General features: G+C 43.3%; 1 protein-coding gene across 10 annotated transcripts in view; it reads right to left on the reverse strand.

Moving 5' to 3' along the window:
- LOC139582257 (unconventional myosin-VI-like) overlaps positions 1 to 26831 on the reverse strand; it is a 95717-nt gene that overhangs the window by 16899 nt on the left and 51987 nt on the right. For all 10 annotated transcript variants that reach the window (XM_071412254.1, XM_071412253.1, XM_071412251.1 and 7 more), the window contains exons 15-25: positions 24556 to 24628; positions 14968 to 15095; positions 14687 to 14782; positions 14212 to 14382; positions 12073 to 12111; positions 11681 to 11774; positions 9296 to 9426; positions 9085 to 9162; positions 8480 to 8609; positions 7166 to 7256; positions 6471 to 6621 (exon numbers count right to left, since the gene is read on the reverse strand). In XM_071412254.1, coding sequence (XP_071268355.1) covers positions 6471 to 6621; positions 7166 to 7256; positions 8480 to 8609; positions 9085 to 9162; positions 9296 to 9426; positions 11681 to 11774; positions 12073 to 12111; positions 14212 to 14382; positions 14687 to 14782; positions 14968 to 15095; positions 24556 to 24628 — 1182 coding nt within the window. The remainder of the gene's footprint in view (positions 1 to 6470; positions 6622 to 7165; positions 7257 to 8479; positions 8610 to 9084; positions 9163 to 9295; positions 9427 to 11680; positions 11775 to 12072; positions 12112 to 14211; positions 14383 to 14686; positions 14783 to 14967; positions 15096 to 24555; positions 24629 to 26831) is intronic.

Here is a 26831-nt window from a genome sequence, read left to right on the forward strand (position 1 = left end):
GTGTCTCCTTGCAGCAAACAGAAATACGATCTGGAACGCCTTCCCAGACCATCAAGACCCACGCCTCAACTAATTGGACTTGATGGCACGGGGGGGGTATTCAAGTTCATATTTCTGTTGGGTGCCATCTCCGTCCCTGAGCACTAACACATTCATCCCAATCAGAGCCCTACATTTGTGACTGCTGGCATTTACAGAGCTTCCACAGACAGTGGTGTAGGTTTGAATCAGAGGCAAACGTATTACAGCAACGCTGCTGCTGATGAATATTCATACGCATCTGTCGTCAAAGTAACCTTTTATCAGGCCCTATTCTGCTCCGCAGCTGTGGGCCTGTGTTTGATGTGTTTTACTACCGCCCGAGGACGCGGATAGAGAGCGTCTCCTCACTCGGTTTTCATAACCCAAACATCCGTTGAATTATGCTTCGTCTACGACATCAGACTCTGAAGTCACACTTAACAGCATTTGATGTTAGCTTAACCTTAAAAGGCCTACTACTCTACAATAAAAAGTGTAACTTTTAAAAGGCTAACAAATCAGTTGGACGCAAAGGAATTAACACTTTTTTTGTACTATCAATTGTAAACATGGCGACGGAGAAGGCTGACATTTTACGTGTTCCTACCCAATTGTGTTTTTTTGTTTGTAACTTATTTTGTACATAATGTTGCTGCTACCGTCTCTTATGACCGAAAGTAACTACTGGACATCAGAACTGCGATTACTCAACACGATCTGTCAGAATCCTTATTTTCCTTTATCAAGTCCAACGAGCCCGACATGAATGACATACTGCTTTCCCGGGAACAGGCCCATATCCCCGTCATTTGCATATAGAGAAGGCAGAGAAAAAGGGGCCGGAGGGCAGGCTGCCTTGTGAGAATTCGTAGGGGATTGAATAAACCCCTGCCTTCCATTCTGCTAGCAAAGGTGCAAACTTTGGAAAATAAAATCGATGACCTACGCAGAAGATTAAACTACCAACGGGACAGTCAAAACTGTAATATCTTATGCTTCACGGAGTCGTGGCTGAACGACGACATTATCAACATACAGCTGTCTGGTTATACGCTGTATCGGCAGGATAAAACAGCGGCGTCTGGTAAGTCAAGGGTGACAATGTATTTTTGTAAATAATAGCTGGTGCACGATATCTAAGGAAGTCTCGAGGTTTTGCTCACCTGAGGTAGAGTATCCCATGATGAGCTGTAGACCACACTATCGACCTAGAGTTTTTCTGTATTTTTCATAGCTGTCTACATACCGAGGCTGACACTAAGACCGCACTCAATGAGCTGCATTCCATCATAAGCAAACAGGAAAACGCGCACCCAGAGATGGTGCTCCTGGTGGCCGGGGAATTTAATGCAGGGAAAATATAATTAGTTTTACATCATTTCTAACAGCATGTTAAATGTGCAACCAGAGGGGGAAAAAAAATCTAGACAACCTTTACTCCACACACAGAGACGCGTAGAAAGCTCTCCCTCGCCTTCCATTTGGCAAATCTGACCATAATTCTTATCCTCCTGATTCCTGCTTACAAGCAAAAATGACAGCAGGAAGCACCAGTGACTTGATCAATAAAAAAGTGGTCAGGTGAAGCAGATGCTAAACTACAGGACTGTTTTGCTAGCACAGACTGAAATATGTTCTGGGATTCCTCCGATGGCATTGAGGAGTACACCACATCAGTCATTTGCTTCATCAATAAGTGCATCGACGACGTCGTGCCCACAGTGACCGTACGTACATACCCCAACCAGAAGCCATGGATTACAGGCAACAATCGCACTGAGCTAAAGGCTAGAGCTGCCGCTTTCAAGGAGCGGGACTCTAGCCTGGAAGCTTATAAGAAATCCCACTATGACCTCTGACGAACAATCAAACAGGCAAAGCATCAATACAGGACTAAGATCGAATCGTACTACGCCGGCTCTGACGTTCGTCGGATGTGGCAGGGTTTGCAAACCATTAGACTACAAAGAGAAGTACAGCCGAGAGCTGCCCAGTGACACGAGCCTTCCAGACGAGCTAAACTACTTCTATGCTCGCTTCGAGGTAAATAACACTGAAACATGCATGAGAACATCAGCTGTTCCAGAAGACTGATCACCCTCTCCGCAGCAGATGGGGGTAAGACATTTAAACAGGTCAACATTCACAAGGCCGCAGGACCAGACGGATTACCAGGACATGTACTGCAAGCATGTGCTGACCAATTGGCAAGTGACGTCACTGACATTTTCAACCTCTCCCTGTCTGAGTCTGTAATACCAACATGTTTCAAGCAGACCACCATAGTCCCTGTGCCGAAGAACACTAAGGTAATCTGGCTAAATGACTACCGACCCGTAGCACTTATGTCTGTGTCCATGAAGTTCTTTGAAAGGCTGGTCATGGCTCACATCAACACAATCATCCCAGAAACCCTAGACCCACTCCAATTTGCATACCGCCCTAACAGATCCACAGATGATGCAATCTCTATTGCACTCCACACTGCCCTTTCCCACCTGGACAAAAGGAACACCTATGTGAGAATACTATTCATTGACTACAGCTCAGCATTCAACACCATAGTGCCCTCAAAGCTCATCAATAAGCTAAGGATCCTGGGACTAAACACCTCCCCCTGCAACTGGATCCTGGACTTCCTGACAGGCCGCGCCCATGTGGTATGGGTAGGTAACAACATCCGCCACGCTGATCCTCAACACAGGGGGCCCTCAGGGGTGCGTGCTCAGTCCCCTCCTGTACTCCCTGTTCACTCATGACTGCATGGCCAGGCATGACTCCAACACCATCATTAAGTTTGCTGATAAAACAACAGTGGTAGGCCTGATCACTGACAACAACGAGACAGCCTATAGGGAGGTCAGAGACCTGGCAGTGTGTTGCCAGGGCAACAACCTCTCCCTCAATGTGATCAAAACAAAGGAGATTGTGGACTACAGGAAAAAGAGGTCCGAGCACGCCCCCATTCTCATCGAAGGGGCTGTTGTGGAGCAGGTTGAGAGCGTCAAGTTCCTTGGTGTCCACATCAACAAACTAACATGGTCCAAACACACAAAGACAGTTGTGATGCGGGTACGACAAAACCTACTCCTCTTCAGGAGACTGAAAAGGCTTGGCATGGGTCCTCAGATCCTCAAAAGGTTCTATAGCTGCACAATCGAGAACATCCTGACTGGTTGCATCAATGCCTGGTATGGCAACTGCTCGGTCTCTGACCGCAAGGCACTACAGAGGTGCGTATGGCCCAGTACGTCACTGGGGCAAAGCTTCCTGCCATCCAAGACCTCTATACCAGGCGGTGTCAGAGGAAGGTCCTAAAAATTGTCAAAGACTCCAGCCACCCTAGTCATAGACTGTTCTCTATGCTACCGCACGGCAAGCGGTACCGGAGCGCCAAGTCTAGGTCCAAGAGGCTTCTAAACAGCTACTACCCCCAAGCCATAAGACTCCTGAACATCTAATCAAATGGATAACCCCCTCTTTTACACCACTGCTACTCTCTGTTGTTATCATCTAAGCATCGTCACTTTAATAACTCTACCTACATGTACATATTACCTCGACTAACCGGTGCCCCCACACATTGACTCTGTACCGGTACACACCCAGAATATAGTCTCGTTATTGTCATTTTACTGTTGCTCTTTAATTACTTGTTACTTTTATTTCTTATTCTTTTTTATTTAATTTAACCAGGGAGGCCAGTTGAGAACAAGTTCTCATTTACAACTGCGACCTGGCCAAGATAAAGCAAAGCGACAAAACAGTTAAACAAACGTACAGTCAATAACACAATAGAAAAATCTATGTACAGTGTGTGCAAATGTAGAAGAGTAGGGAGGTAAGGCAATAAATAGGCCAGAGAGGTGAAATAATTACAATTTAGCATTAACACTGGAGTGATAGATGTGCAAGTAGAGATACATGAGTGCAAAAGAGCAATAGGATAAGTAAAAATATGGGGATGAGGTAGTTGGGTGTGTGATTTACAGATTGGCTGTGTACAGGTACAGTGATCGGTAAGCTGCTCTGACAGCTGATGCTTAAAGTTAGAGGGGGAGATAAGTCTCCAGCATCAGTGATTTTTGCAACTCGTTCTAGTCATTGGCAGCAGAGAACTGGAAGGAAAGGCACCCAAAGGAAGTGTTGGCTTTGGGGATGACCAGTGAAATATACCTGCTGGAGCGCGTGCTACAGGTGGGTGTTGCTATGGTGACCGGTGAGCTGAGATAAGGCGGGGCTTTACCTAGCAAAGACTTTTAGATGACCTGGATACAGTGGGTTTGGCGACGAATATGTAGTGAGGGCCAGCCAACGAGAGCATACAGGTTGTAGTGGTGGATAGTATATGGGGCTTTGGTGACAAAACAGATCGTACTGTGATAGCAAATTGGATGCAGTCTGAGTAGAGTGTTGGAGGCTATTTTGTAAATGACATCGCCGAAGTCAAGGATCGGTAGGATAGTCAGTTTTACGAGGGTATGTTTGGCAGCATGAGTGAAGGAGGCTTTGTTGCAAAATAGGAAGCCGATTCGATTTAATTTTGGATTGGAGATGCTTAATGCGAGTCTGGAAGAAGAGTTTACAGTCTAACCAGACACCTAGGTATTTGTAGTTGGCCACATATTCTAAGTCAGAACCGTCCAGAGTAGTGATGCTAGTCGGGTGGGAGGGTGCGGGCAGCAATCGGTTGAAGAGCATGCACTTAGTTTTACTAGCATTTAAAAGCAGTTGGAGGCCACGGAAGGAGTGTTGTATGGCATTGAAGCTCGTTTGGAGGGTTGTTAACACAGTGTCCAAAGAAGGGCCAGACGTATACATAATGGTGTCGTCTGCGTAGAGGTGGATCAGAGAATCACCAGCAGCAAGAGAGACATCATTGACATATACAGAGAAAAGAGTCGGCCCGAGAATTGAAACCTGTGGCACCCCCATAGAGACTGCCAGAGGTCCAGACAACAGGCTCTCCAATTTGACACACTGAACTCTGAGAAGTAGTTGGTGAACCAGGCGAGGGACTCATTTGAGAAGCCAAGACTATTGAGTCTGCCGATAAGAATGCGGTGATTGATTCGAAAGCCTTGGCCAGGTCGATGAAGACGGCTGCACAGTACTGTCTTTTATCGATGGCGGTTATGATAACGTTTAGGACCTTGAGTGGCTGAGGTGCACCCATGACCAGCTCGGAAACCAGATTGCATAGTGGAGAAGGTACGGTGGGATTCGAAATGCTCGGTTATCTGTTTGTCAATTTGTCTTTCGAAGATTTTAAATTTGTACAGCATTGTTGGCTAGGGGCTCGTAAGTAAGCATTTCACTGTAAGGTCTACACCGGTTGTATTCGGCGCATGTGACTTATACAATTTGATCATTAACCCTAACAATGCAAAAAAAGAAGTCAAAATTTAATATACACGGCTCTCTGAGACGAGATGCATTTCTCAAAATGCAGATCATAGCCCGTGGACTGAGGCATCCTATTAAATCCAGCCTTGGCTATGATGAAAAATATCTCCCATCGTTAAAAAAAAAGCCACGATGCCAACGGGTAGAGACAGAGAAGAAGGCCTGATTCAAATATACAGTATAGCTGCCAAAAAAAACATCAGATCCTGTGAATAAATAACAAACCCTGTATCATACTACTCACAAAATGAGAGAAAATTAATAACAGGGGAATGATTTACAGCAGTCAAAGCTGCCCTCATTTAAAAGTCTTAAGGTTCCCTAGAGGTTGCCCAAAAATTCATAGTCTGTACACTGAACCTGCCATAATTGCACACCATCTGGCTGGCTGAAGCCTATTATTAACAGGTAGAGCTTCCCTCCAACTACCCACCATGTGTTAAATATTCCACACTGGGATGAATGTGTTATATAAGCGCTATGCCTGCATCCCAAACCGCACCCCTGTATAGTGGACTACTTTTGACCAGGGCTGGTCAAAAGTAGCGCACACTACAGGGAACAGGATGCTGTTTGGGACACGTCTTTGACGCTGAGCGGATTCGATGCACATACTGGCGTAACGACATTCAGAAAACAAAATGTTGAATGTAGAGAAATAATGAATTATGAAATATCTTGACGAAATACTATTTTTGGACAGGAGCATTTGGATAGAAGTTTGACATTCAAAGAAGGAATGATGACACAAAGAAAGGTGAACGAACATGTCTGACGTCTGATCTCCCTTTACCAAACTTAAAACAGACTTGTTTTTGGTTTCTTAGAGAACTGACAAGAGGAGAAAGAAGGAGTTGTATAGAGGTTTTCAATGTCGAACGTGGATTAATAATTTATTTGGAAATACAGAGAGTTTCAACTAACTTGACGAAATAGACTTTTGTTTTTGGATTCATAGACAAGAGGAGAAAGGGGTTATGTAGAAGTTGGACTAAAAAAAGCATTTCATAGAACTCTGGGGCTGGGGGTATCATCTCACAGACCTTGATTTTGATCATGGTTGCGTTGATGGAGGCATCCAGCTCCTGGATCTGCTTGCTCATCTCCTGTTTGCCCTCCTTCAGGCCGGCGATAACCTCGTTGAACTTATCCATCCTGTTCTTCAGGCTACGAACCTTCACCAGCCCATCGATCCTGTACCATACACACACACAGTTAGTCGAAGACAGTTGGTTTTCAAATAATTACAAAATCGCATAGTAACCCCTATCGCACTGGCCTAGAGGCTCTGGGCCTGGTTGTATAAAACATCTTTAGGGTTTACCTTAAGGAATAATGTTCCCCTACCTAAGGGAATTGTTTAAGGGCATTGCATATAGCCCCTCAAATATCTCCTTAGGTACGGGCATACTTAAGGGTTTTACGGTAGTTTGAAGGCATGTATGGCAGAAACTTCACCTTAAAATGTTTGGTGCAACTGACCTAAAGTTAAGGACAATTAAAGGGAAAAGAAAAGAGGAAAATGAACTTAAGGTGTTTTATGCAACCGGGCTCTGTGGTAATCAGTACAGATCTCCTGGAGCTTTACAAAAGGTAATAAGACAGTCTTGTGGCACCAGCTGGTACAGATAAGACGGTCTCTGTGGAGATGCATGCATCATGTGCTAAGCAGCCTGGCACCCCTGAGCTGTGAAAGTGCAGTATAACGAGGAAGAGGGAGGTATTAGAGGATACCCACCGGGGCTTGTGCTTCCTCCTGCACAGCCACATGCGCACCGTCTTCTGCATCTTGATGCAGGCACTGGCGCGGTACATCATCTTATTCCTCACTGTGGGAGACATGGAGCGTGAGAAAGAGAGGAGAGAAAGAGAAAGGAAAGAGGACGACAATGAGAGACCAGACATGTGGCGCACCGCTGCTAAATGAATATAGGGGACACGCTGCACAGTACACGCCAGTGGTAATTCACACAGAAAGAGCATACGATATGGAAATGTTGCCTCAGTGAGGCGGTAAACCCAATGGGTCAAAGACTATGTGTGACTGAGTATATGTTCCAAATAGCACCCTATTCCCTTATTAGTGCACTACTTTTGACCAGAGCCCTATGCACTACTTAGGGGATAGGGTGCCATTTGGGACACGGGGTGTAGTATTGAGTACCATCCACCTTTTGCACTCAGAAGACTCAATTCGTCAGGGCATGGACTCTACAAGGTGTCGAAAGCATTCCACAGGGATGTTGGCCCATGTTGACTCCAATGACTCCCAGAGTTTTGTCAAGTTGGATGTTGGTCGGGTGGTGGACACACACGGGAAAACTGTTGAGCTTGAAAAAGCCAGCAGCGGTGCAGTTCTTGACACACTCAAATCAGTGCGCCTGGCACCTACTTCCCAGTTCAAAGGCACTTACATTTTGTCTTGTCCATTCACCCTCTGAATGACACACATACACAATCTATGTCTCAAGGCTTAAAAATCCTTCTTTAACCTGTCTCCTCCCCTTCATTTACACTGATTGAATTCACCTTGTCAGTCCATGTCACGGAAAGAGCAGGTGTTCCTCATGTTTTGTACACTCAGACAGTGTATACTGTCTGGGCAGGTAATAGATCATACCTGAAGGACTGAGGTGAACGGTCTGCCAACACGTCCCCACAGCACGTTAGAGTAATGGAGGAAATAGCATTACCTTGGTCCAAGATGAAGAGGTTTAAAATGACTGTTTTATGAGGCGGTCTGATTATATCAGAGGACATCGCCACACAAAACAGATGGCCAGAGCCAGTTGGCGTTTTATGGTCAGAATTGGGTCGGAGCAACTGGTGCAAATCACTTTAAACCATTTGTCTCCTAAAACACGTGTTCACAAAGCATATCAGCATAGGCGAGCTGATCTAGGATCAGGTCCCCCCCCTGTCCATATAATTGTATTCATTATGACTTAATTGGGAAAACTGACCCTAGATCAGCACTCCTACTCGGAGACGCTTTGAGAATACAGGCCCTGGTGTATAATGGTGATGTGGTAGGTAGCAGGATGTTACTCACATTTGATGACAGAGAGGGAACACCACTGGACCTTCTTCCAGCGGCTGCAGATGAGCCACTGGTTGACCTTCTTGACCAGCTCTGCCAGGTGGTCTGGGTCGGACTTCATGATCTGATCAAACTCCTTAAACTGAGGTGAGGATGGATGGAGGAAAGAGGAATGAGACAGACACGGGTGAGGAGAGAGAGAGAGAGAGAACAGAGCAGTCAAAGGCACTTTCCCCTCTAAAACAGCCATCAGTATGCGGCTGTTCCCTGCTCAGCGGACATGACAATAGCGGGTGGATATATTCATTTAAAGCCATAACAGCAGTTCCTGTCTGGTCAGGGTCAATAGAGGATAACATATTGATTTACTCACACGCACCAAACTACAGAGCTTCAATGTGAAATGCCAAATCGCACATTTAACGTCACTGACTAATTCATCTGGTGCAGAAATTAATACCCACAGTGTTAGATGGTTTATTATCAAAATCCCTTTCACCCCTCACAGTCAAATGACTAATGCTGCTTCCTTTGAAGTCCATTCAGTCAGAGGAACACTGTAATGATGAGAACCAGCGCAATGACAACAGCACAGAGACAGCTCATGGAGTTCTCACCTTCCCAGGTCTGAAGAACACTCTGGTCAGCCCAAACTTGTAGTCGTTCTCATTCAGACCCAGCGCTTTGAATAAAGCCTGCAGCGCAAAGACAAGAAGTCAATACATGTCATATCAACACGTCAAACTGTGTTTGTAGAGGAGCCCAGAGCAGGGCCCGTGTGTGTGTGTGTGTGTGTGTGTGTGTGTGTGAGCGCCATGAGGCTCTGACCTTGCAGAAGAGCCTTGGGTCAAGGCGAGTCAGCTTGGCAGGCATGTACTGCTTGTACATGTTGTAGAGCTCATGGAATGGCGCTCTGGAGGGGAAGCCTCCCTGCATGAGATCTAGCACAGACACCATTCCTACACACACAGACAGACACAGGGTCACTCCAGCCCAAAGAGAGAACTCAACATCTTGGCACTTGTAACTAATGGTAGATTTATTGTCGAAGGGGGGGGGGAAATCGAATGATATCATCAAATAACCTTAAAGGATCAAATATTGCATCACAAGTTGAGGAGTGACACACCATTTCAAACATATATTTATTGTAAAACCATTGTTAAAGCTTCAATCTTCTCCTGTTCAGTCAGAAATCAATTTTAACACACATTCATTCTTCCCATGTTTCAAACTAACGTTTGCTGACTCCACTCAGTATAGTTAATGCACTACCATTTGTATTTAAACTCAGAGAACTGGCGCATAGTGATCCCACAGATAGAGGGAGAGACTAACGAGTTCGTGTAGATTTAAAAATATACACTGCTCAAAAAAATAAAGGGAACACTTAAACAACACAATGTAACTCCAAGTCAATCACACTTCTGTGAAATCAAACTGTCCACTTAGGAAGCAACACTGATTGACAATAAATTTCACATGCTGTTGTGCAAATGGAATAGACAAACGGTGGAAATTATAGGCAATTAGCAAGACACCCCCAAAAAAGGAGTGGTTCTGCAGGTGGTGACCACAGACCACTTCTCAGTTCCTATGCTTCCTGGCTGATGTTTTGGTCACTTTTGAATGCTGGCGGTGCCCTCACTCTAGTGGTAGCATGAGACGGAGTCTACAACCCACACAAGTGGCTCAGGTAGTGCAGTTCATCCAGGATGGCACATCAATGCGAGCTGTGGCAAAAAGGTTTGCTGTGTCTGTCAGCGTAGTGTCCAGAGAATGGAGGCGCTACCAGGAGACAGGCCAGTACATCAGGAGACGTGGAGGAGGCCGTAGGAGGACAACAACCCAGCAGCAGGACCGCTACCTCCGCCTTTGTGCAAGGAGGTGCACTGCCAGAGCCCTGCAAAATGACCTCCAGCAGGCCACAAATGTGCATGTGTCAGCATATGGTCTCACAAGGGGTCTGAGGATCTCATCTCGGTACCTAATGGCAGTCAGGCTACCTCTGGCGAGCACATGGAGGGCTGTGCGGCCCCACAAAGAAATGCCACCCCACACCATGACTGACCCACCGCCAAACCGGTCATGCTGGAGGATGTTGCAGGCAGCAGAACGTTCTCCACGGTGTCTCCAGACTCTGTCACGTCTGTCACATGTGCTCATGTGCTCAGTGTGAACCTGCTTTCATCTGTGAAGAGCACAGGGCGCCAGTGGCGAATTTGCCAATCTTGGTGTTCTCTGGCAAATGCCAAACGTCCTGCACGGTGTTGGGCTGTAAGCACAACCCCCACCTGTGGACGTCGGGCCCTCATACCACCCTCATGGAGTCTGTTTCTGACCGTTTGAGCAGACACATGCACATTTGTGGCCTGCTGGAGGTCATTTTGCAGGGCGCTGGCAGTGCACCTCCTTGCACAAAGGCGGAGGTAGCGGTCCTGCTGCTGGGTTGTTGCCCTCCTACGGCCTCCTCCACGTCTCCTGATGTACTGGCCTGTCTCCTGGTAGCGCCTCCATGCTCTGGACACTACGCTGACAGACACAGCAAACCTTTTTGCCACAGCTCGCATTGATGTGCCATCCTGGATGAACTGCACTACCTGAGCCACTTGTGTGGGTTGTAGACTCCGTCTCATGCTACCACTAGAGTGAGAGCACCGCCAGCATTCAAAAGTGACCAAAACATCAGCCAGGAAGCATAGGAACTGAGAAGTGGTCTGTGGGCACCACCTGCAGAATCACTCCTTTTTTGGGGGTGTCTTGCTAATTGCCAATAAATTTCCACCTTTTGTCTATTCCATTTGCACAACAGCATGTGAAATTTATTGTCAATCAGTGTTGCTTCCTAAGTGGACAGTTTGATTTCACAGAAGTGTGATTGACTTGGAGTTACATTGTGTTGTTTAAGTGTTCCCTTTATTTTTTTGAGCAGTGTATATATATAATCTGGCATCTCCAAGGATACAGAAGAAAAGCATGTCAAATGCAGTACGCAAATTGACCAGGAGAATGGGACAATTAATTTGCCTAGCAGCCTTTAGTTTAAAGGTCCGAGAAAGAGAAAAGTTCAGAAAACACTAGAAGTAGAACAGCTCTTGGCCGTTGTCCCCAGCACCCTATTCTCTTTATAGTGCACTACTTTTGACCAGGGCCCATAAGGAATAGGGTGCCAAGTTGATTAGTCCTTCTCTTTAGAACTATATATACACTGACCTGAGCACTGCAGCTGGGAGAGGATCTGGGCCCCTTCAAACTGGTGGCTAACCATCTTCAGATTGGGCTTGATACAGCGGATGAAACTGGAGCCCTGGGGGGGGGGGGGAGCGAGAAGGCTGTTAGCCATAAAGACCCTATTCAATTGAAGTGTTCTATATGCAATTTCAAGCTGTTAGCCCTGATAAAAGCCACACTGAAGATGGCCACAGCGCACTTCTTTGGTGACCCAGATTGGTTGGACATCGGCGTAGGCCTCAGACTTACAAAAGAAAACATTTCCCTGGGAGATAAATAAAGTTATATTATAGGAGACCTGATCTCAACTCAAGTTAGATGCCCTGTGAGTGGGGTGAAGCAGTAAATCGTTTAGCACTGTAGTAAATACTAACCGTGCTGCGAAGCTTCTCCAGTAGAATGTTCAGCTGGGTCTGTCGAGGTAAAAGTAGAAAAGAAAACCTTTGTTTAGTGACACAGACAGGCCTGTCTAGTCTAACAACATGAACACATGCTTACTAAGGGTACTTGCTCGCTCGCTCTCTGCCTCCAGCGCACCTGTCCAAAACTCAAATCAACAGCTACTTAAGCAACAGTACAGCCGTGAAAGGCACACGTTTTATTGTTGAAGCGCATTGAAACTAAAACAAAAAGAGATTCTGTTTTAATGTCATTCATGCAAACAGGTCTAAATACAACCCCGGTAGGACCACAGGAACAGAAGGACAGACAGACGGAGGAACGCATGGTAGCCGACTAACCGTGCATTGTGGGATGGCAGACAGACAGATTACCGCTTGCTGGCCCCTCTCGGTCACTGTTCTAGAGCTCTTGTTGAAAATCCCCTGTAATTTCCCCAACTGGTCCAGGTTTCCCAGAAATCCCAGTTCAAATTAATTCCTGGGTTTCAGGAATTATCCAACCAGTATTTCTAGAAAACCTGGGAATTTTGCAACCCTAGTCTGCAAGAAGCTGTGTTTATCAGACTGATTGCTCTAGGGACCACCAGTGGGACATTAATATTCATACACCCGGCAGGATCGCACATCTCATATATTCAGCTGCTAACGCTTTCTATCTCACCTTGTTACGCTGAGAACAGACAGGTACTAACCTGCATCAATGATCAGGCCTTAGTCAAGCTCAAAGACTTCTGATCCATATCACTATTTCTAAAGTAGCTGCCTTATTTACAGTAGCCGCATAATATTTACAGTAGCTGCTTAATATTTACAGTAGCTGCTTGGCAGGCAGTCATATTGAGTGAAACTGCCAACTGGAATGCACATAAGTCTTGTACTTGTCAGAATTTCAATGTGGCATCGTAATTGGATCGATGGTCATTGATCCTGTCAGTAAAGACTGATCTGATCCTACAAGCTATGGATCTCGCTGTGGTCTATAACAAGTTGCAAAAATATTGACACTACACTGGCAATACTGATATGAATAACATTTCAATTAATTGGAATTGAAAGCTGCCAACATCCAGATATCATTAGCAAGTGTTTGCCGTGGGCTGAATTCAGATTCAAACCCAAAGTATGCGTGTTGCAGGGGACAAATTATGGAGGGAGGCAGCACAGAGACAAGAATGGGGAGGGAGGGGGACAGGGGGTGGCTGGAAGCGGTTAGCTGGATTATTCACTGATGCATTGTGGGATTCGTCACACACAACAGCACAAGACGAGTTACCTTATTTCCCTGGCTGTTTTATACGAGTCATCACGATTGATTTAAACCCCCCCCCCCCCCTACGTTTCTGCTTTTCCTGTCTGTATTTCTCCCTCTCGCTACACAACTTTAAAATCACAGCTATGATGGGGGGGATAGGCAAAGAATGGAGACACAGAAGGAGGAGGAATGAAGAACAGAGCAGAAAGGGAGGCGGAACAGTGGGAGGGAGAGGCATTAGGAAGAACACCACAGGTAACAGGATAGAGAACATGAACTCTGTGGAAACTAAACGAAAGGTAGATTCAATCAGACAACACCTTCAAAACACATTATGCAACCGAGAACCCTGTTCAAACCCTCTTAAATTGCAATAACTTTTTGTAACGCTCTTTCTGCTCTTAACCTTTCTGCTTCTCTCCACTGTCTAGGTGCAGTGTAGTTCCGTGACAGCTAACAAGAACTGCCTATTAACATGACTAAATATTTCACTTAATAATAATTATGAATATAATAACAACACTTCTCACAGGATCAATATCACTTAGCATAGAGTAAGGAAGGACATGACTGTTATGACCATAAAGTAAACATATAGCCTTGATGCTACCGTTTTGCCTATAAAACACAGGATTAACATACATGAACATAGGCAACGGTGGGTGCATCCCAAATGGCACCCTATTCCCTATATGGTGCATTACTTTTGACCAGAGCCCTATAGGCCCTGGTCAAAAGTAGTGCACTATATAGGGAATAAGGTGCCATTTGGGATACCTACCATGTTAAGCAGCATAAGAATAAAGTGTGGTAATAAAAAGCGTGGTAACAAAAAGCGTGGTATTAACATTCGTCCTCACCTTGAATTTGTTGCCGACGCTGATGAAGCTGAGTTTGCCGGCCTTCTGTTTAGAGTCCTTGGTGTTGTTGGAGTTCTCAAAGAGATCCCGGATAAACCGGTCTTTAGACTCACTCACCAGGCACTCCAGGGACATGTGCAGCGCGTCATTGTTCTTCTCCACAAACTTGGTCTGCAATTCAGAGAAAATGTAAAACCTTGAAGACGCAGAAGTACCCCATTCAGAAAAAAGCTACTCTGCTTGGGAAGATAAGTGGGGCACTTAAATAAAAATAAACATGCTTTGAGTTCCACCTGCTGGGTTTTGTGCAGGTTTCAAAGCAGGAGAATGTTTGGTTGGAGATGCTGCAGTAAAGGCCTACCACAAGGATATGGTGGATAACATAAATATACATGATAAAAATCATAAAAAAAGGTGTAATCATTTTTTGCCTTCAGACATCACGCTGAGTCATTGTGTGTGAACCTGAACATACCGTCTCATAGCACACCGCTCCTGCAAAGTGTCTGACAATGAATCCCTCGTCATCCCTCACGTTCCTGTGGACTTGCAGCTTGGATTTCCTGGGCACCTGAGGGATGCATCACACACCATCCATTTTAAATAAATGAAACACAAATACAGCCACTGAAGCATGACCTTTCAAATGGCTTAAAGAAAGAAACACAAATGACTTTACAAACGCTAAAATGCACACGCACACACTGCCTATAACAGACAGAAAGGACATGAATCCTGATTAATGTTAAAACTCACGGTTAGTCGGAAGTGGTTCTTGTGCTTGTTGTGTACGGTCTCTGCAAAGTGCTGGTCGCTTGGCTGAGGTAGACGATTCTCTTCATCCAGGATGTCCAGGATGCCCACCAGCTTGGCCTCCACAAGGTCTGTAAACAGAGGTCAAAAGGTCAAGGTATCCAAAATGACTACATCCATTCATCTATCAGTTTGAGCTATACTGTTGCTTCTTGTATTTCATTAGGGGTTTAGTCTTTGTATAGCCCAGGGCTGGATTACCAAATGCGGTAGTTCGGCCATGCCCAGGGCCACTTTTATGTAGAAGGACTGAGAAGCTCAGTTCTTGTGACTTTTTAAAAAGGACATTCTACTACAAAATTTATTAAAATAAAATGATGCTGCCACAACCTAAAATATAATTTCCACCTCCCAAAATGAGCCCAATAAGATATTGGTAAAATTATTAGTTAAAATAATTTGTACATATAGTACCATGCATATATATATACATACATCTATGTATCTATCTCAGGTCTGCTTTTTGCAATTACCTGTAACCCAACTGATAGCAGCATAGTGACTATAAATAAAATGGCTGAAGCATGGGGTTGCCTATCTGCATTTCCCCTATTGAACTAATCATTAGCTAGATCCCAAATGCGATTATTTAATTTGTTAGCATCTTATTGTTGATGAACTTGAATAAACGCAGTAAATCTATAATATAGGTCTACCTGTTAGGGCAACTTTGGGTAACACGCCCCCAGCCTGTATCTCTCACAGAAACCACTTACATGTATATTTCAGTCATTTAGCAGACGTTCTTATCCAGGGTGACTTACAGTAGCAACTAGGGTTAAGTGCCTTGCTCAAGGGCACGTCGACAGATTTTTCACCTCGTCAGCTTCATTTCACCCCCCAACACATCCCCAGTTGCCACTACTCATGCTGAACAAAAAATGTAATCTGTCTCATCACAAGTTAAGTCACTCACAAATAATTATTTATTTAAGGTAGGTTGGCGTTTAACCCCAATTCACCCTACAATTGACTCGTGTTACATTTAGCCCCACTCTCCCCTTTTCACTCACTGCAAATTGTTGAGCGGTAACATGCTAACCAAAGACTGGACCTAATATTGTGTAGAAGAGGTCCCACCAGAGGTTTTGTAGTGATTCCTATGATGATGATGTAAATAATATTTGCTGGTCTGTGGTGTGTAATGAGGAGCCACAAGACACTGCACTTGAAAAATTTATGAAATTGCTTACTCCAGTTACTAATATGCATGCAACCATTAAGAAAATGACAGTAAAAACTAAAATCCCCGTGGATTGATAAGGAATTGAAAAGTGTTGACAGGGATGAGGAAAAGGAATGGCAAAGTCTTTCTGCAAAAGCGATGGGCAAACCTACTGCAAATTAAGAAATCATGTGACTAAGAACAAAAAGAAACTACACTATGAAACAAAGACAAATGATATAAAGAATAGTAAAACGCTTTGGAGCACCTCAAATGAAATCAGATGGCTCATTCATCACAACTTTGATATTTTTTTTTTCATGGCAAGATTAGCAAATAGGCATGACATGCCAGCAACAAATGCCAAACCAATCCAAGTATAACTGACCAAATTAAGAAAGACAAGCATTGTAATTTTGAATTCTATAAATTGAGTGTGGAAGATGTGAAAAAACCCCAACTTGGATGGAAAATTACTGAGGATGATAGCAGACGATATTGCCACTCATATTCGCCATCCAATCTAAGCTTACAAAAAAGTGTATGCCCTCCACTACCCAAGAACAGTAAAGCACCCTTTACTGGCTCAAATAGCTGACCAATCGGCCTTTTACCAACCCCTAGTAGACCTCTGGGGGGGGAAAAATGGTGTTGGACCAGATACAATGCTATTTCACAGTAACTAAATGAACAGACTTTCAGCACACTTTTGGGAAGGGCATTCAACATGCATGGCACTTACACAAATGAATGATGATTGGCTGAGAGAAATTGATAATAAAAAGATTGTGGGAGCTGTTTTGTTATGGCTTGAGATAATGTGGATTGAGAGTTAGCCGTCTAACAGAACACATATGGTGTTCTTTAATGGAGGCTTCTCTAACATAATCCAGGTAGAATTAGGCGTTCCCCAGGGCAGCTGTCTAGGCCCTTTACTTTTTTCAATCTTTACTAACGACCGCCACTGGCTCGGAGTAAAGCCTGTGTGGTGTATGCAGATGACTCAACACGTCAACACTTAAGAGCTGCAGTCAGTTTCAGAATGGGTGGCAAGAAAGTTAGTCCTAAATATTTCCAAAAAACTAAAAGCATTGTATTTGGGACAAATCATTCACTAAACCTCAACTAAATCTTGTAATGAATAATGTGGAAATTTAGCACGTTGAGACTAAACTGCTTGGAGTGACTACGGCTTGTAAACTTATGGTCAAAACATATTGATGCAACAGTAGCTAAGATGGGGAGAGGTCTGTCCATAACACAACGTTGATCTGCCTTCTTAACAGCACTATCAACAAGGCAGTTTTGTCGCACCTGGACAACTACTGCCCAGTCGGGTGGTCAGGTGCCACAAAGAGGGACTCGGGAAAATTGGCTGGCCCTTAAATGTACATGAAGAGCTAACATTAACATGCATGTCAATCTCTCATGGCTCAAAGTAGAGGAGAGATTGACTTCACTATTTGTGAGAGGTATTGACATGTTGAATATACAGAGGTGTCTGTTTAAACTACTAGCACATAGTGCTGGGTGATATGGACAAAATATATTACAGTATGACTTTGACGGTATGGTGGTATTTTATGTTTTTAAATTATAACATTTCTAAAATTGCTTTATAAGTAGTGCATGACCCCAGGGTGGCAACATATACATTCTAAGTGACTTCAATGGGTCTGTCTCCATTCCGATTGTTTTATACTGTTTAATTCAACCCAATTTTTTTTTTTTTGCATTTTTATACATTTCTGCATTTCCTGCACTCATTTGAGATAATTTCACACCGCCATGTAGGGCTACACGATATGGGTAAACAATCTAAACCTTATTTTGAACCAAATGTTGCAATAGCAAATGTTGAACCGTGGCTTAGGAAGGCAACCAAAAAATCTGAAACTTCCATCCCCAATTTCAACATTATCCGTCAAGACAGAACTTCTAAAGGGGGTGGAATTGCAATCTACTGTAGAGATAACCTGCAGAGTTCTGTCATACTATCCAGGTCTATAACCAAACGGCTCGAGCTTCTACTTTTAAAGATCCATCTCTCCAGAAATAAGTCTCTCACCGTTGCCGCCTGTTATAGACCCCCCTCAGCTCCCAGCTGTGCCCTGGACACCATATGTGAATTGATTGCCCCCCCCCCCCATCTATCGTCAGAGTTCGTACTGCTAGGTGACCTAAATTGGGATATGTTTAACACCCCAGCCATCCTACAATCTAAGCTAGATGCCCTCAATCTCACCCAATTATCAAGGAACCTACCAGGTACAACCCCAAATCCGTAAACATGGGCACCCTCATAGATAACATCCTGACCAAATTGCCCTCTAAATACACCTCTGCTGTTTCCAACCAGGATCTCAGCGATCACTGCCTGCGTCCGTGGTCAAACGACCACCCCTCATCACTGTCAAACGCTCCCTAAAACACTTCTAAATCGACCTGGCCCGGGTATCCTGGAAGGATATTGACCTCATCCGGTCAGTAGAGGATGCCAAGTTGTTCTTTAAAAGTGCTTTCCTTACCATCTTAAATAAGCATGCCGGTTTCACTGGTTATCCCCAAAGCCAACACCTCCTTCGGGCAACCTTTCCTTCCAGTTCTCTGCTGCCAATGACTGGAACGAATTGCAAAAATCACTGAAGTTGGAGACTTTTCTCCCTCACTAACTTTAAGCATCAACTGTCAGAGCAGCTTACCGATCGCTGCAGCTGTTCACAGCTCATCTGTAAATAGCCCATCCAACCAACATCATCCCCATATTTGTTTTTGTTTTCTGATCTTATGCACACCAGTATTCCTACATGCACAACCTAATCTGCACATATATCACCCCAGTGTAAATTGATAAATTGTATTTACTTCACCACGATTGGCCTATTGATTGTCTTACCTCCTTACTTAATTTGCACACACTGTATACAGATTTTTCTATTGTGTTATTGACTGTACGTTTGTTTATATGTAACTCTGTGTTGTTGTTTTTGTCGCACTGCTTTGCTTTATCTTGGCCAGGTCGCAGTTGTAAATGAGAACTTGTTCTCAACTGGCCTACCTAGTTAAATAAAGGTGAAAAAAAAAAAAAAAAAAAATGCGATTTGACTTATGATTTAGAGCAAAACACTTAGGTGCAATGTTGGAATCATGGAAATAGAATGATCATTCAAATTCTAAAGTTAGAATATGATAGTGGGCACATTGAATAATGTCGTTTGACATGAAAACTAATGAAAATTCCAGGGAGGAGTTATTGTGATTGGATCCAAAGTGTTGATAATTGTTTCCAAGGGGACCCTATAATCTTTGGCTACATTTACATTTACATTTAAGTCATTTAGCAGACGCTCTTATCCAGAGCGACTTACAAATTGGTGCATTCACCTTATGATATCCAGTGGAACAACCACTTTACAATAGTGCATCTAACTCTTTTGGGGGGGGGGGGGGGTTAGAGGGATTACTTTATCCTATCCTAGGTATTCCTTAAAGAGGTGGGGTTTCAGGTGTCTCCGGAAGGTGGTGATTGACTCCGCTGACCTGGCGTCGTGAGGGAGTTTGTTCCACCATTGGGGTGCCAGAGCAGCGAACAGTTTTGACTGGGCTGAGCGGGAACTGTACTTCCTCAGAGGTAGGGAGGCGAGCAGGCCAGAGGTGGATGAACGCAGTGCCCTTGTTTGGGTGTAGGGCCTGATCAGAGCCTGAAGGTACGGAGGTGCCGTTCCCCTCATAGCTCCGTAGGCAAGCACCATGGTCTTGTAGCGGATGCGAGCTTCAACTGGAAGCCAGTGGAGAGAGCGGAGGAGCGGGGCATACATTGTATGTTTCTCTTAGCTACTTCATGTAGCTAACATATTAATGCTTCTTGTATTTCTCTTTGATTTAGAAGGTACTGTTGCACAAACATGCTGATTTAGGTCTACACCATCACTGGTATCACTGGTAACAAACCAAACATTCAAATACCATTACAGAAGGTAAAGTAAAAACCCAAACTGGTCCATGCATCAATACCGGTATATCGTAAAATACAGTATACCGCCCAGCCCTACTAGCACACAGCTCGGACACCCATGCATAACCCACAAGACATGCCACCAGAGGTCTCTTCACAGTCCCCAAGTCCAAAACAGACTATGGGAGGCGCACAGCACTACATGTAAATCTATTCCACATCAAGTAACTCACATAAGCAGTCAAATCAGATTACACCTTATGGAACAGTGAGGACTGAGACACACACCTGAATTGTGTGTTGTGGTTAGTAGAGTAGTGGCCGGAGGGCAAACACTTAATGTATTGTGAAATGTGTTGTAATTTAATGTTTAAAAATGGTATTATAATGTATATTACTGCCTTCATTTTTGCTGGACCCCAGGAAGAGTAACTGTTGCCTTCGCAGTAGCTAATGGGGATCCATAATAAATACAAAGGTGGGATCCCCCTCTTTTTAACAAAGGCCATTAAAACCGCTGTTTTCCCCGAGATTGCTTTATGAATAGTTGTGCCTTGATTGACAGAATGCATGTTTCCCTCCCTATGGCACTTGCAACTTGAATGCGAATTGAGGAATATTTATCTTGCATAGAACGCACAACAAGCCGACTAGGTCAATAGATATAATATTTTACTATGGGGTTGTCAGATTTTTCTATTCATTAGTCGTTTTGTTTGCAGAGGAAAAGTCAATCTGTACTGTTTTAGCATCTTCAAAGTAGAACATGAAAGTGCGCCTTTCATGTTCCATATATTTTTGTTGTGGCGGCAATGATGTTGCCGTGGCGCAACACCACAGCAAAATGATTACAGCGGAAACACTGCACTGAAGGTGTAAGAGATACAGTGAGCTCCAAAAGTATTGGGACAATGACCCATTTTTTGTTGCTTCGTCTCTGTACTCCAGCACTTTGGATTTGAAATGATACAAAACAACTATGAAGTGCAGACTGTCAGCTTTAATTTGAAGGTATTTTCATCCATATCGGGTGAACCATTTAAAAATTACAGCACCCTTTTGTACATAGTCAGTCCGCCCCAATTTTAGGGGACCAAAAGCATTGGGACAAATTCAATTACTGTATATGTGTATTAAAGTAGTCCAACATTAGGTATTTGGTCCCATATTTGTAGCACGCAATGAGATCAAGCTTGTGACTCCACAAAACTTGTAAGAGCGTTGGGCCAGTAACCGAAAGGTTGCTAGATCGAATCCCCGAGCTGACAAGGTAAAAATCTGTCATTCTGCACCTGAACAAGGCAGTTAACCCACAGTTCCTAAGCTGTCATTGTAAATAAGAATTTGTTCTTAACTGACTTGCCAAGTTAAAGGTAAAATAAAAATACAAAATAAACAAAAGCGCCAATCTGCATATTCTCGGGATTTCGCAATGCTGCAAAAGCACAGGCATTCTAGTGCAATAGAATCACAATAGACCGTCCCTTAGACGAATACACGGATTCAGTGACTGGGTTCATCAGGAAGTGTATAGGAGATGCTGTACCCACTGTGACTATTAAAACCTACCCAAACTAGAAACCGTGGACAGATGGCAAGTATTTGCGCAAAACTGAAAGCGTGAACCACCGCATTTAACCATGGCAAGGTAACTGGGAATATGGCCGAATACAAACAGTGTAGTTATTCCCTCCGTAACGCAATCAAACAGACTAAACGACAGACAAAGTGTAACTGGGTCCCGCCCTGTGTAACTGGGTCCTGGATTTCCTGACGGGCCACCCCCAGGTGGTGAAGGTAGGAAACAACACCTCCACTTCACTGATCCTCAACACAGGGGCCCCACATGCTCAGCCCCCCCCCCCCCCCCCGTACTCCCTGTGACTGCGTGGCCACGCACGTCTCCAACTCAATCATCAAGTATGCAGACAACACAACAGTAGTAGGCCTGATTACCAACAATGACGAGACAGCCTACAGGGTGGAGGTGAGGGCCCTGGGAGAGTTGAGCCAGGAAAATAACCTCTCACTCAACATCAAATAAACAAAGGCGCTGATTGTGGACTTCAGGAAACAGCAGAGAGAGCACGCCCCTATCCACATCGACAGGACTGCAGTGGCGAAGGTGGAAAGTTTTAAGTTCCTCGGTGCACACGTTACTGACAATCTGAATGTCAGGGGAAAAGTGTCAAAGACTCCAGTCACCCATATCAGACTTCTCTCTGCTACCGCACAGCAAGAGGTACCGGAGCACCAAGTCTAGAACCAAAAGGCTCCTTAACAGCTTCTACCCCCAAGCCATAAGACTGCTGAACAATTAATCAAATGGCCACCCGGACTATTTACATTGACACACACCCCCGTTATTTCTTAATTCCATTATTTTAGATTAGTGTGTATTGTTGTGAACTGTTAGATACTACTACACTGTTGGAGCTAGAAAACAAACATTTTGCTACACCTGCAATAACATATGCTAAATATGTGACCAATCAAATTTGACATCGGTATTGACGCACGGACCGGTTTGGGTTTTTACTTTACCTTCTATAGCGGTTTTTCAATGTTTGGTTTGCTAAATGTGATAAAATAAACATGGCAGTGTGGCGTATTTATTAGGGATTCCCATTAGCTGCTGTCTTCCTGGGATCCAGCAACATTAAGGCAGTTAGATACAACTACAAATATCACATAACACATTAAGTGTCTGCCCTCAGGCCCCTACTCTACTATCACATATCAACACAAAATCCATGTGTACGTGTGTGTAGAGTGCGTGTGTTATGTGTAACGTGTCAGTTTTTATAGTTCACTCCGCTACTTGAGTCGTCTGTCTCCCCCTCTCTCTTTCCCCGCCCCTAGTCACTCAAGGAGCGCAGTCGTTGCTTGGACCGCGAGACCACTTGTCTTTCACTCTTCAGTCTGCATGGTCAATGCAGCAGATGCAACAAAGTGTTGACAACGAGGCTGCTTTCCACTTTGCATCTTAATATAAATCCACAAGGATTCTATAATTACACTATTAGTTTGTGTATCTTACTGTGTGCAAACAGTTAGTTTGTCTTTTATTAGCAAGTGGCGGCAGATAACCTAGTGACTAGAGTGTTGGACTGGTAATCGAAAGGTTGCCAGAATCCCCGAGCTGACAAGGTAAAAATATTTGTCGTTCCGCCTCTGGACAAGGCAGTTAACTCACTGTTCCTAGGCCGTCATTGAAAATAAGAATTTGTTCTTAACTGACTTGCGTAGTTAAATAAAAGTAAAAAAATATATTTAAAATAAGTTTTGGCTAAAATAAATCGTGTTAGCTGCTAATCGCAAGTAAGCTAGCTAGCTAATACATTTACTGAGACAGAGAAAACGTAGCTAGCTAATACAGCCAGATAGCAGTCAGCATTTTGTTTGTGCAACAGTATCTTCTAAATCAGACAGGAATAGGCAAAGCATGCATATTTTAGTTAGATCAAGTAAGAGAAAACATTAACGTAGCTAACATCTAATTAGGGTCCGCTGGGAAACACTATTCAAAGTGCCCATTATTATATCTCTAGAATTAAAATAATTATATATTTTCATGATTTCAACAGTTCACCCAAGTATTTTGATGTAAATCACAAGTCAAATAGCAATCGCAACATTTGTTTAAAAATAAGGCCTCCATTTTTTTGCCCATATCATGCAGCCGTTCGTGGCACCATCATGTGGACATGATCTCAAAACGAGAGCAAGAAATGCAGACATATGAAAATTACATTTGTTTGAAGTTTGATTTAACAGTATAAAACAACCAGTATTGAGAAAGACCCATTGAAATCAATGTATGTGTTGTCATGCTAAGGTCATGCACTACTTAAAGCAAATGTATAACCTGTTCTATTAAAAAATATAAAACTACAAAAAAAGTGAAATATTGTGATATATTTTGGCTATAAACGCCCAACCCTATTTGATGGAACAGAAAGTAAAATGTCTGTTCTCAGAGAGTGAGTCTACAGGGCATGCTTTGGCTTCTTCTCTTAAACGCAGACCCAATTCTATCTAGCGTTAACCCCGGTCACCTCCATTCCACTCTCTGGTATCCTGCCGCCGTACCCCACACATCTCAAACAGAGGGGTTTAGGTGCGCTCTGCAACATAATCAATCTACCTCTCATCAATTGCTTCATTTCTGTTGACCATGAAACATAACTTGGGGTCAGGGTCAAGAGTAGTGTGCTCAAAAGCGTAACCTCTCTCAGAAAACCGCTATTCCACCTTCCCACACATACGGAAGCCAAAACCGATCTCCAGTCAGAAGAACATTGAACGGCAACACATTGGGAAAAAAACTGGGGAAAAACACTGGAAACTAGGCGGAGGACACTGTGTGTGTCAAATGATGTGCATGTAATGATACGAAGACGAGACAAACCTATGCAGTCCTGATTGTCGACATAATGGACCTCATTTACTCCAAGACCCTCCTTCTGATACAGCTCTTGTTCCTAGAATTCAAAACAGAACGGTTCCAATAACAAGCATTGGTAATGTCATTTATAATGACATTCAGAAAATAAAGTCTGTTTACTTACACTACCGTTCAAGTTTGGGGTCACTTAGAAAAGCTATTTTTTTGTCAATTAAAATAACAAATTGGTCATAAATACAGTGTAGACATTGTTAATGTTGTAAATGACTATTGTAGCTGGAAACGGCTGATTTTTATGGAATATCTACATAGGCGTACAGAGGCCCATTTTCAGCAACCATCACTCCTGTGTTCCAATGGCACGTTGTGTTAGCTAATCCAAGTTTATCATTTCAAAAGGCCTATAAGATGCCTATAAGATCATCCAATAGTCAAAGGTATATGAAATACAAATGGTAGAGAGAGAAATAGTCCTATAATAACTACAACCTAAAACTTCTTTACTGGGAATATTAAAGACTCATGTTAAAAGGAACCACCAGTTTTCATATGTTCCCATTTTCTGAGCAAGGAACTTAAACTAAGCTTTTTAACATGGCACATATTGCACTTTTACTTTCTTCTCCAACACTGTGTTTTTGCATTATTTAAACCAAATTGAACATGTTTCATTATTTATTTGAGACTAAATTGATTTTATTTTTGTGTTATATTAATTTAAAATAAAAAAAGTCTTCATTCAGTATTGTTGTAATTGTTATTATTAAAAATATATATACAGTTGAAGTCAGAAGTTTGCATACACTTAGGTTGGAGTCATTAACTTTTTCAACCACTCCACAAATGTATTGTTAACAAACTATAGTTTTGGAAAGTCGGTTAGGCCATCTACTTTGTGCATGACACAAGTCATTTGTCCAACAATTGTTTAAACAGATTATTTCACTGTATCACAATTCCAGTGGGTCAGAAGATTACATACACTAAGTTGACTGTGCCTTTAAACAGCTTGGAAAATCCCAGAAAATGATGGAATGGCTTTAGAAGCTTCTGATAGGATAATTGACATAATTTGAGGCAACTGGAGGTGTACCTGTGGATGTATTTCAAGGTATACCTTCAAACTCAGTGCCTCTTTGCTTAACCTCATGGGAAAATCAAAAGAACTCAGCCAAGACCGCAAAAAAAAAAATTGTAGACCTCCACAAGTCTGGTTCATTCTTGGCAGCAATTTCCAAATGCCTGAAGGTACCACATTCATCTGTACAAAACAATAGTACTCAAGTATAAACACCATGGGACAACGCAGCCGCCATACCGCTCAGGAAGGAGACGCGTTCTGTCTCCTAGAGATGAACGTACTTTGGTGTGAAAAGTGCAAATCAATCCCAGAGCAGCAGCAAAGGACCTTGTGAAGATGCTGGAGGAAACAGGTACAAAAGTATCTATTTCCACAGTAAAACAAGTCCTATATCCACATAACCTGAAAGGCCGCTCAGCAAAAAAGAAACAAGAAAGAAGGGAATATGATGAAAGAAATAAAAGCTGAAATAAATCAGGGAATGTTTACTTGGATTAAATGTCAAGAATTGTGAAATACTGAGTCTAAAATGTATTTGGCTAAGGTGTATGTAAACTTCCGACTTCAACTGTAAACAAATAGGCAAATTAATCGGTATCGTTTTTTTTTTGGTCCTCGGTATCGGCGTTGAAAAATCATAAAAATCGGTCGACCTCTACTCAAAATGGCTAGAAACAAATAACTTTCTGCTGAAATTGGTCAGTCTATTATTGTTCTGAGAAATTAAGGCTATTCCATGTGAGAAATTGCCAAGAAACTGAAGATCTCGTACAACGCTGTGTAGTACTCCCTTCACAGAACAGCGCAAACTGGCTCTAACCAGAATAGAAAGAGGATTGGGAGGCTACGGTAAACAACTGAGCAAGAGGACAAGCACATTGGTGTCTAGTTTGAGAAACAGACGCCTCACAAGTCCTCAACTGGCAGCTTCATTAAATAGTACCCGCAAAACACCAGTCTCAACGTCAACAGTGAAGAGGCGAGTAGTACACAGCGTTGTATGAGATCTTCAGTTTCTTGGCAATTTCTCGCATGGAATAGCCTTCATTTCTCAGAACAAAAATAGACTGACGAGTTTCAGAAGAAGGTTCTTTGTTTCTGGCCATTTTGAGCCTGTAATCGAACCCACAAATGCTGATGCTCCATATACAACTAGTCTAAAGAAGGCCAGTTTTATTGCTTCTTTAAATCAGAACAA

The sequence above is a fragment of the Salvelinus alpinus genome, chromosome 8, assembly GCF_045679555.1.
Source record: "Salvelinus alpinus chromosome 8, SLU_Salpinus.1, whole genome shotgun sequence".
Taxonomy (NCBI): Eukaryota; Metazoa; Chordata; class Actinopteri; order Salmoniformes; family Salmonidae; genus Salvelinus; species Salvelinus alpinus.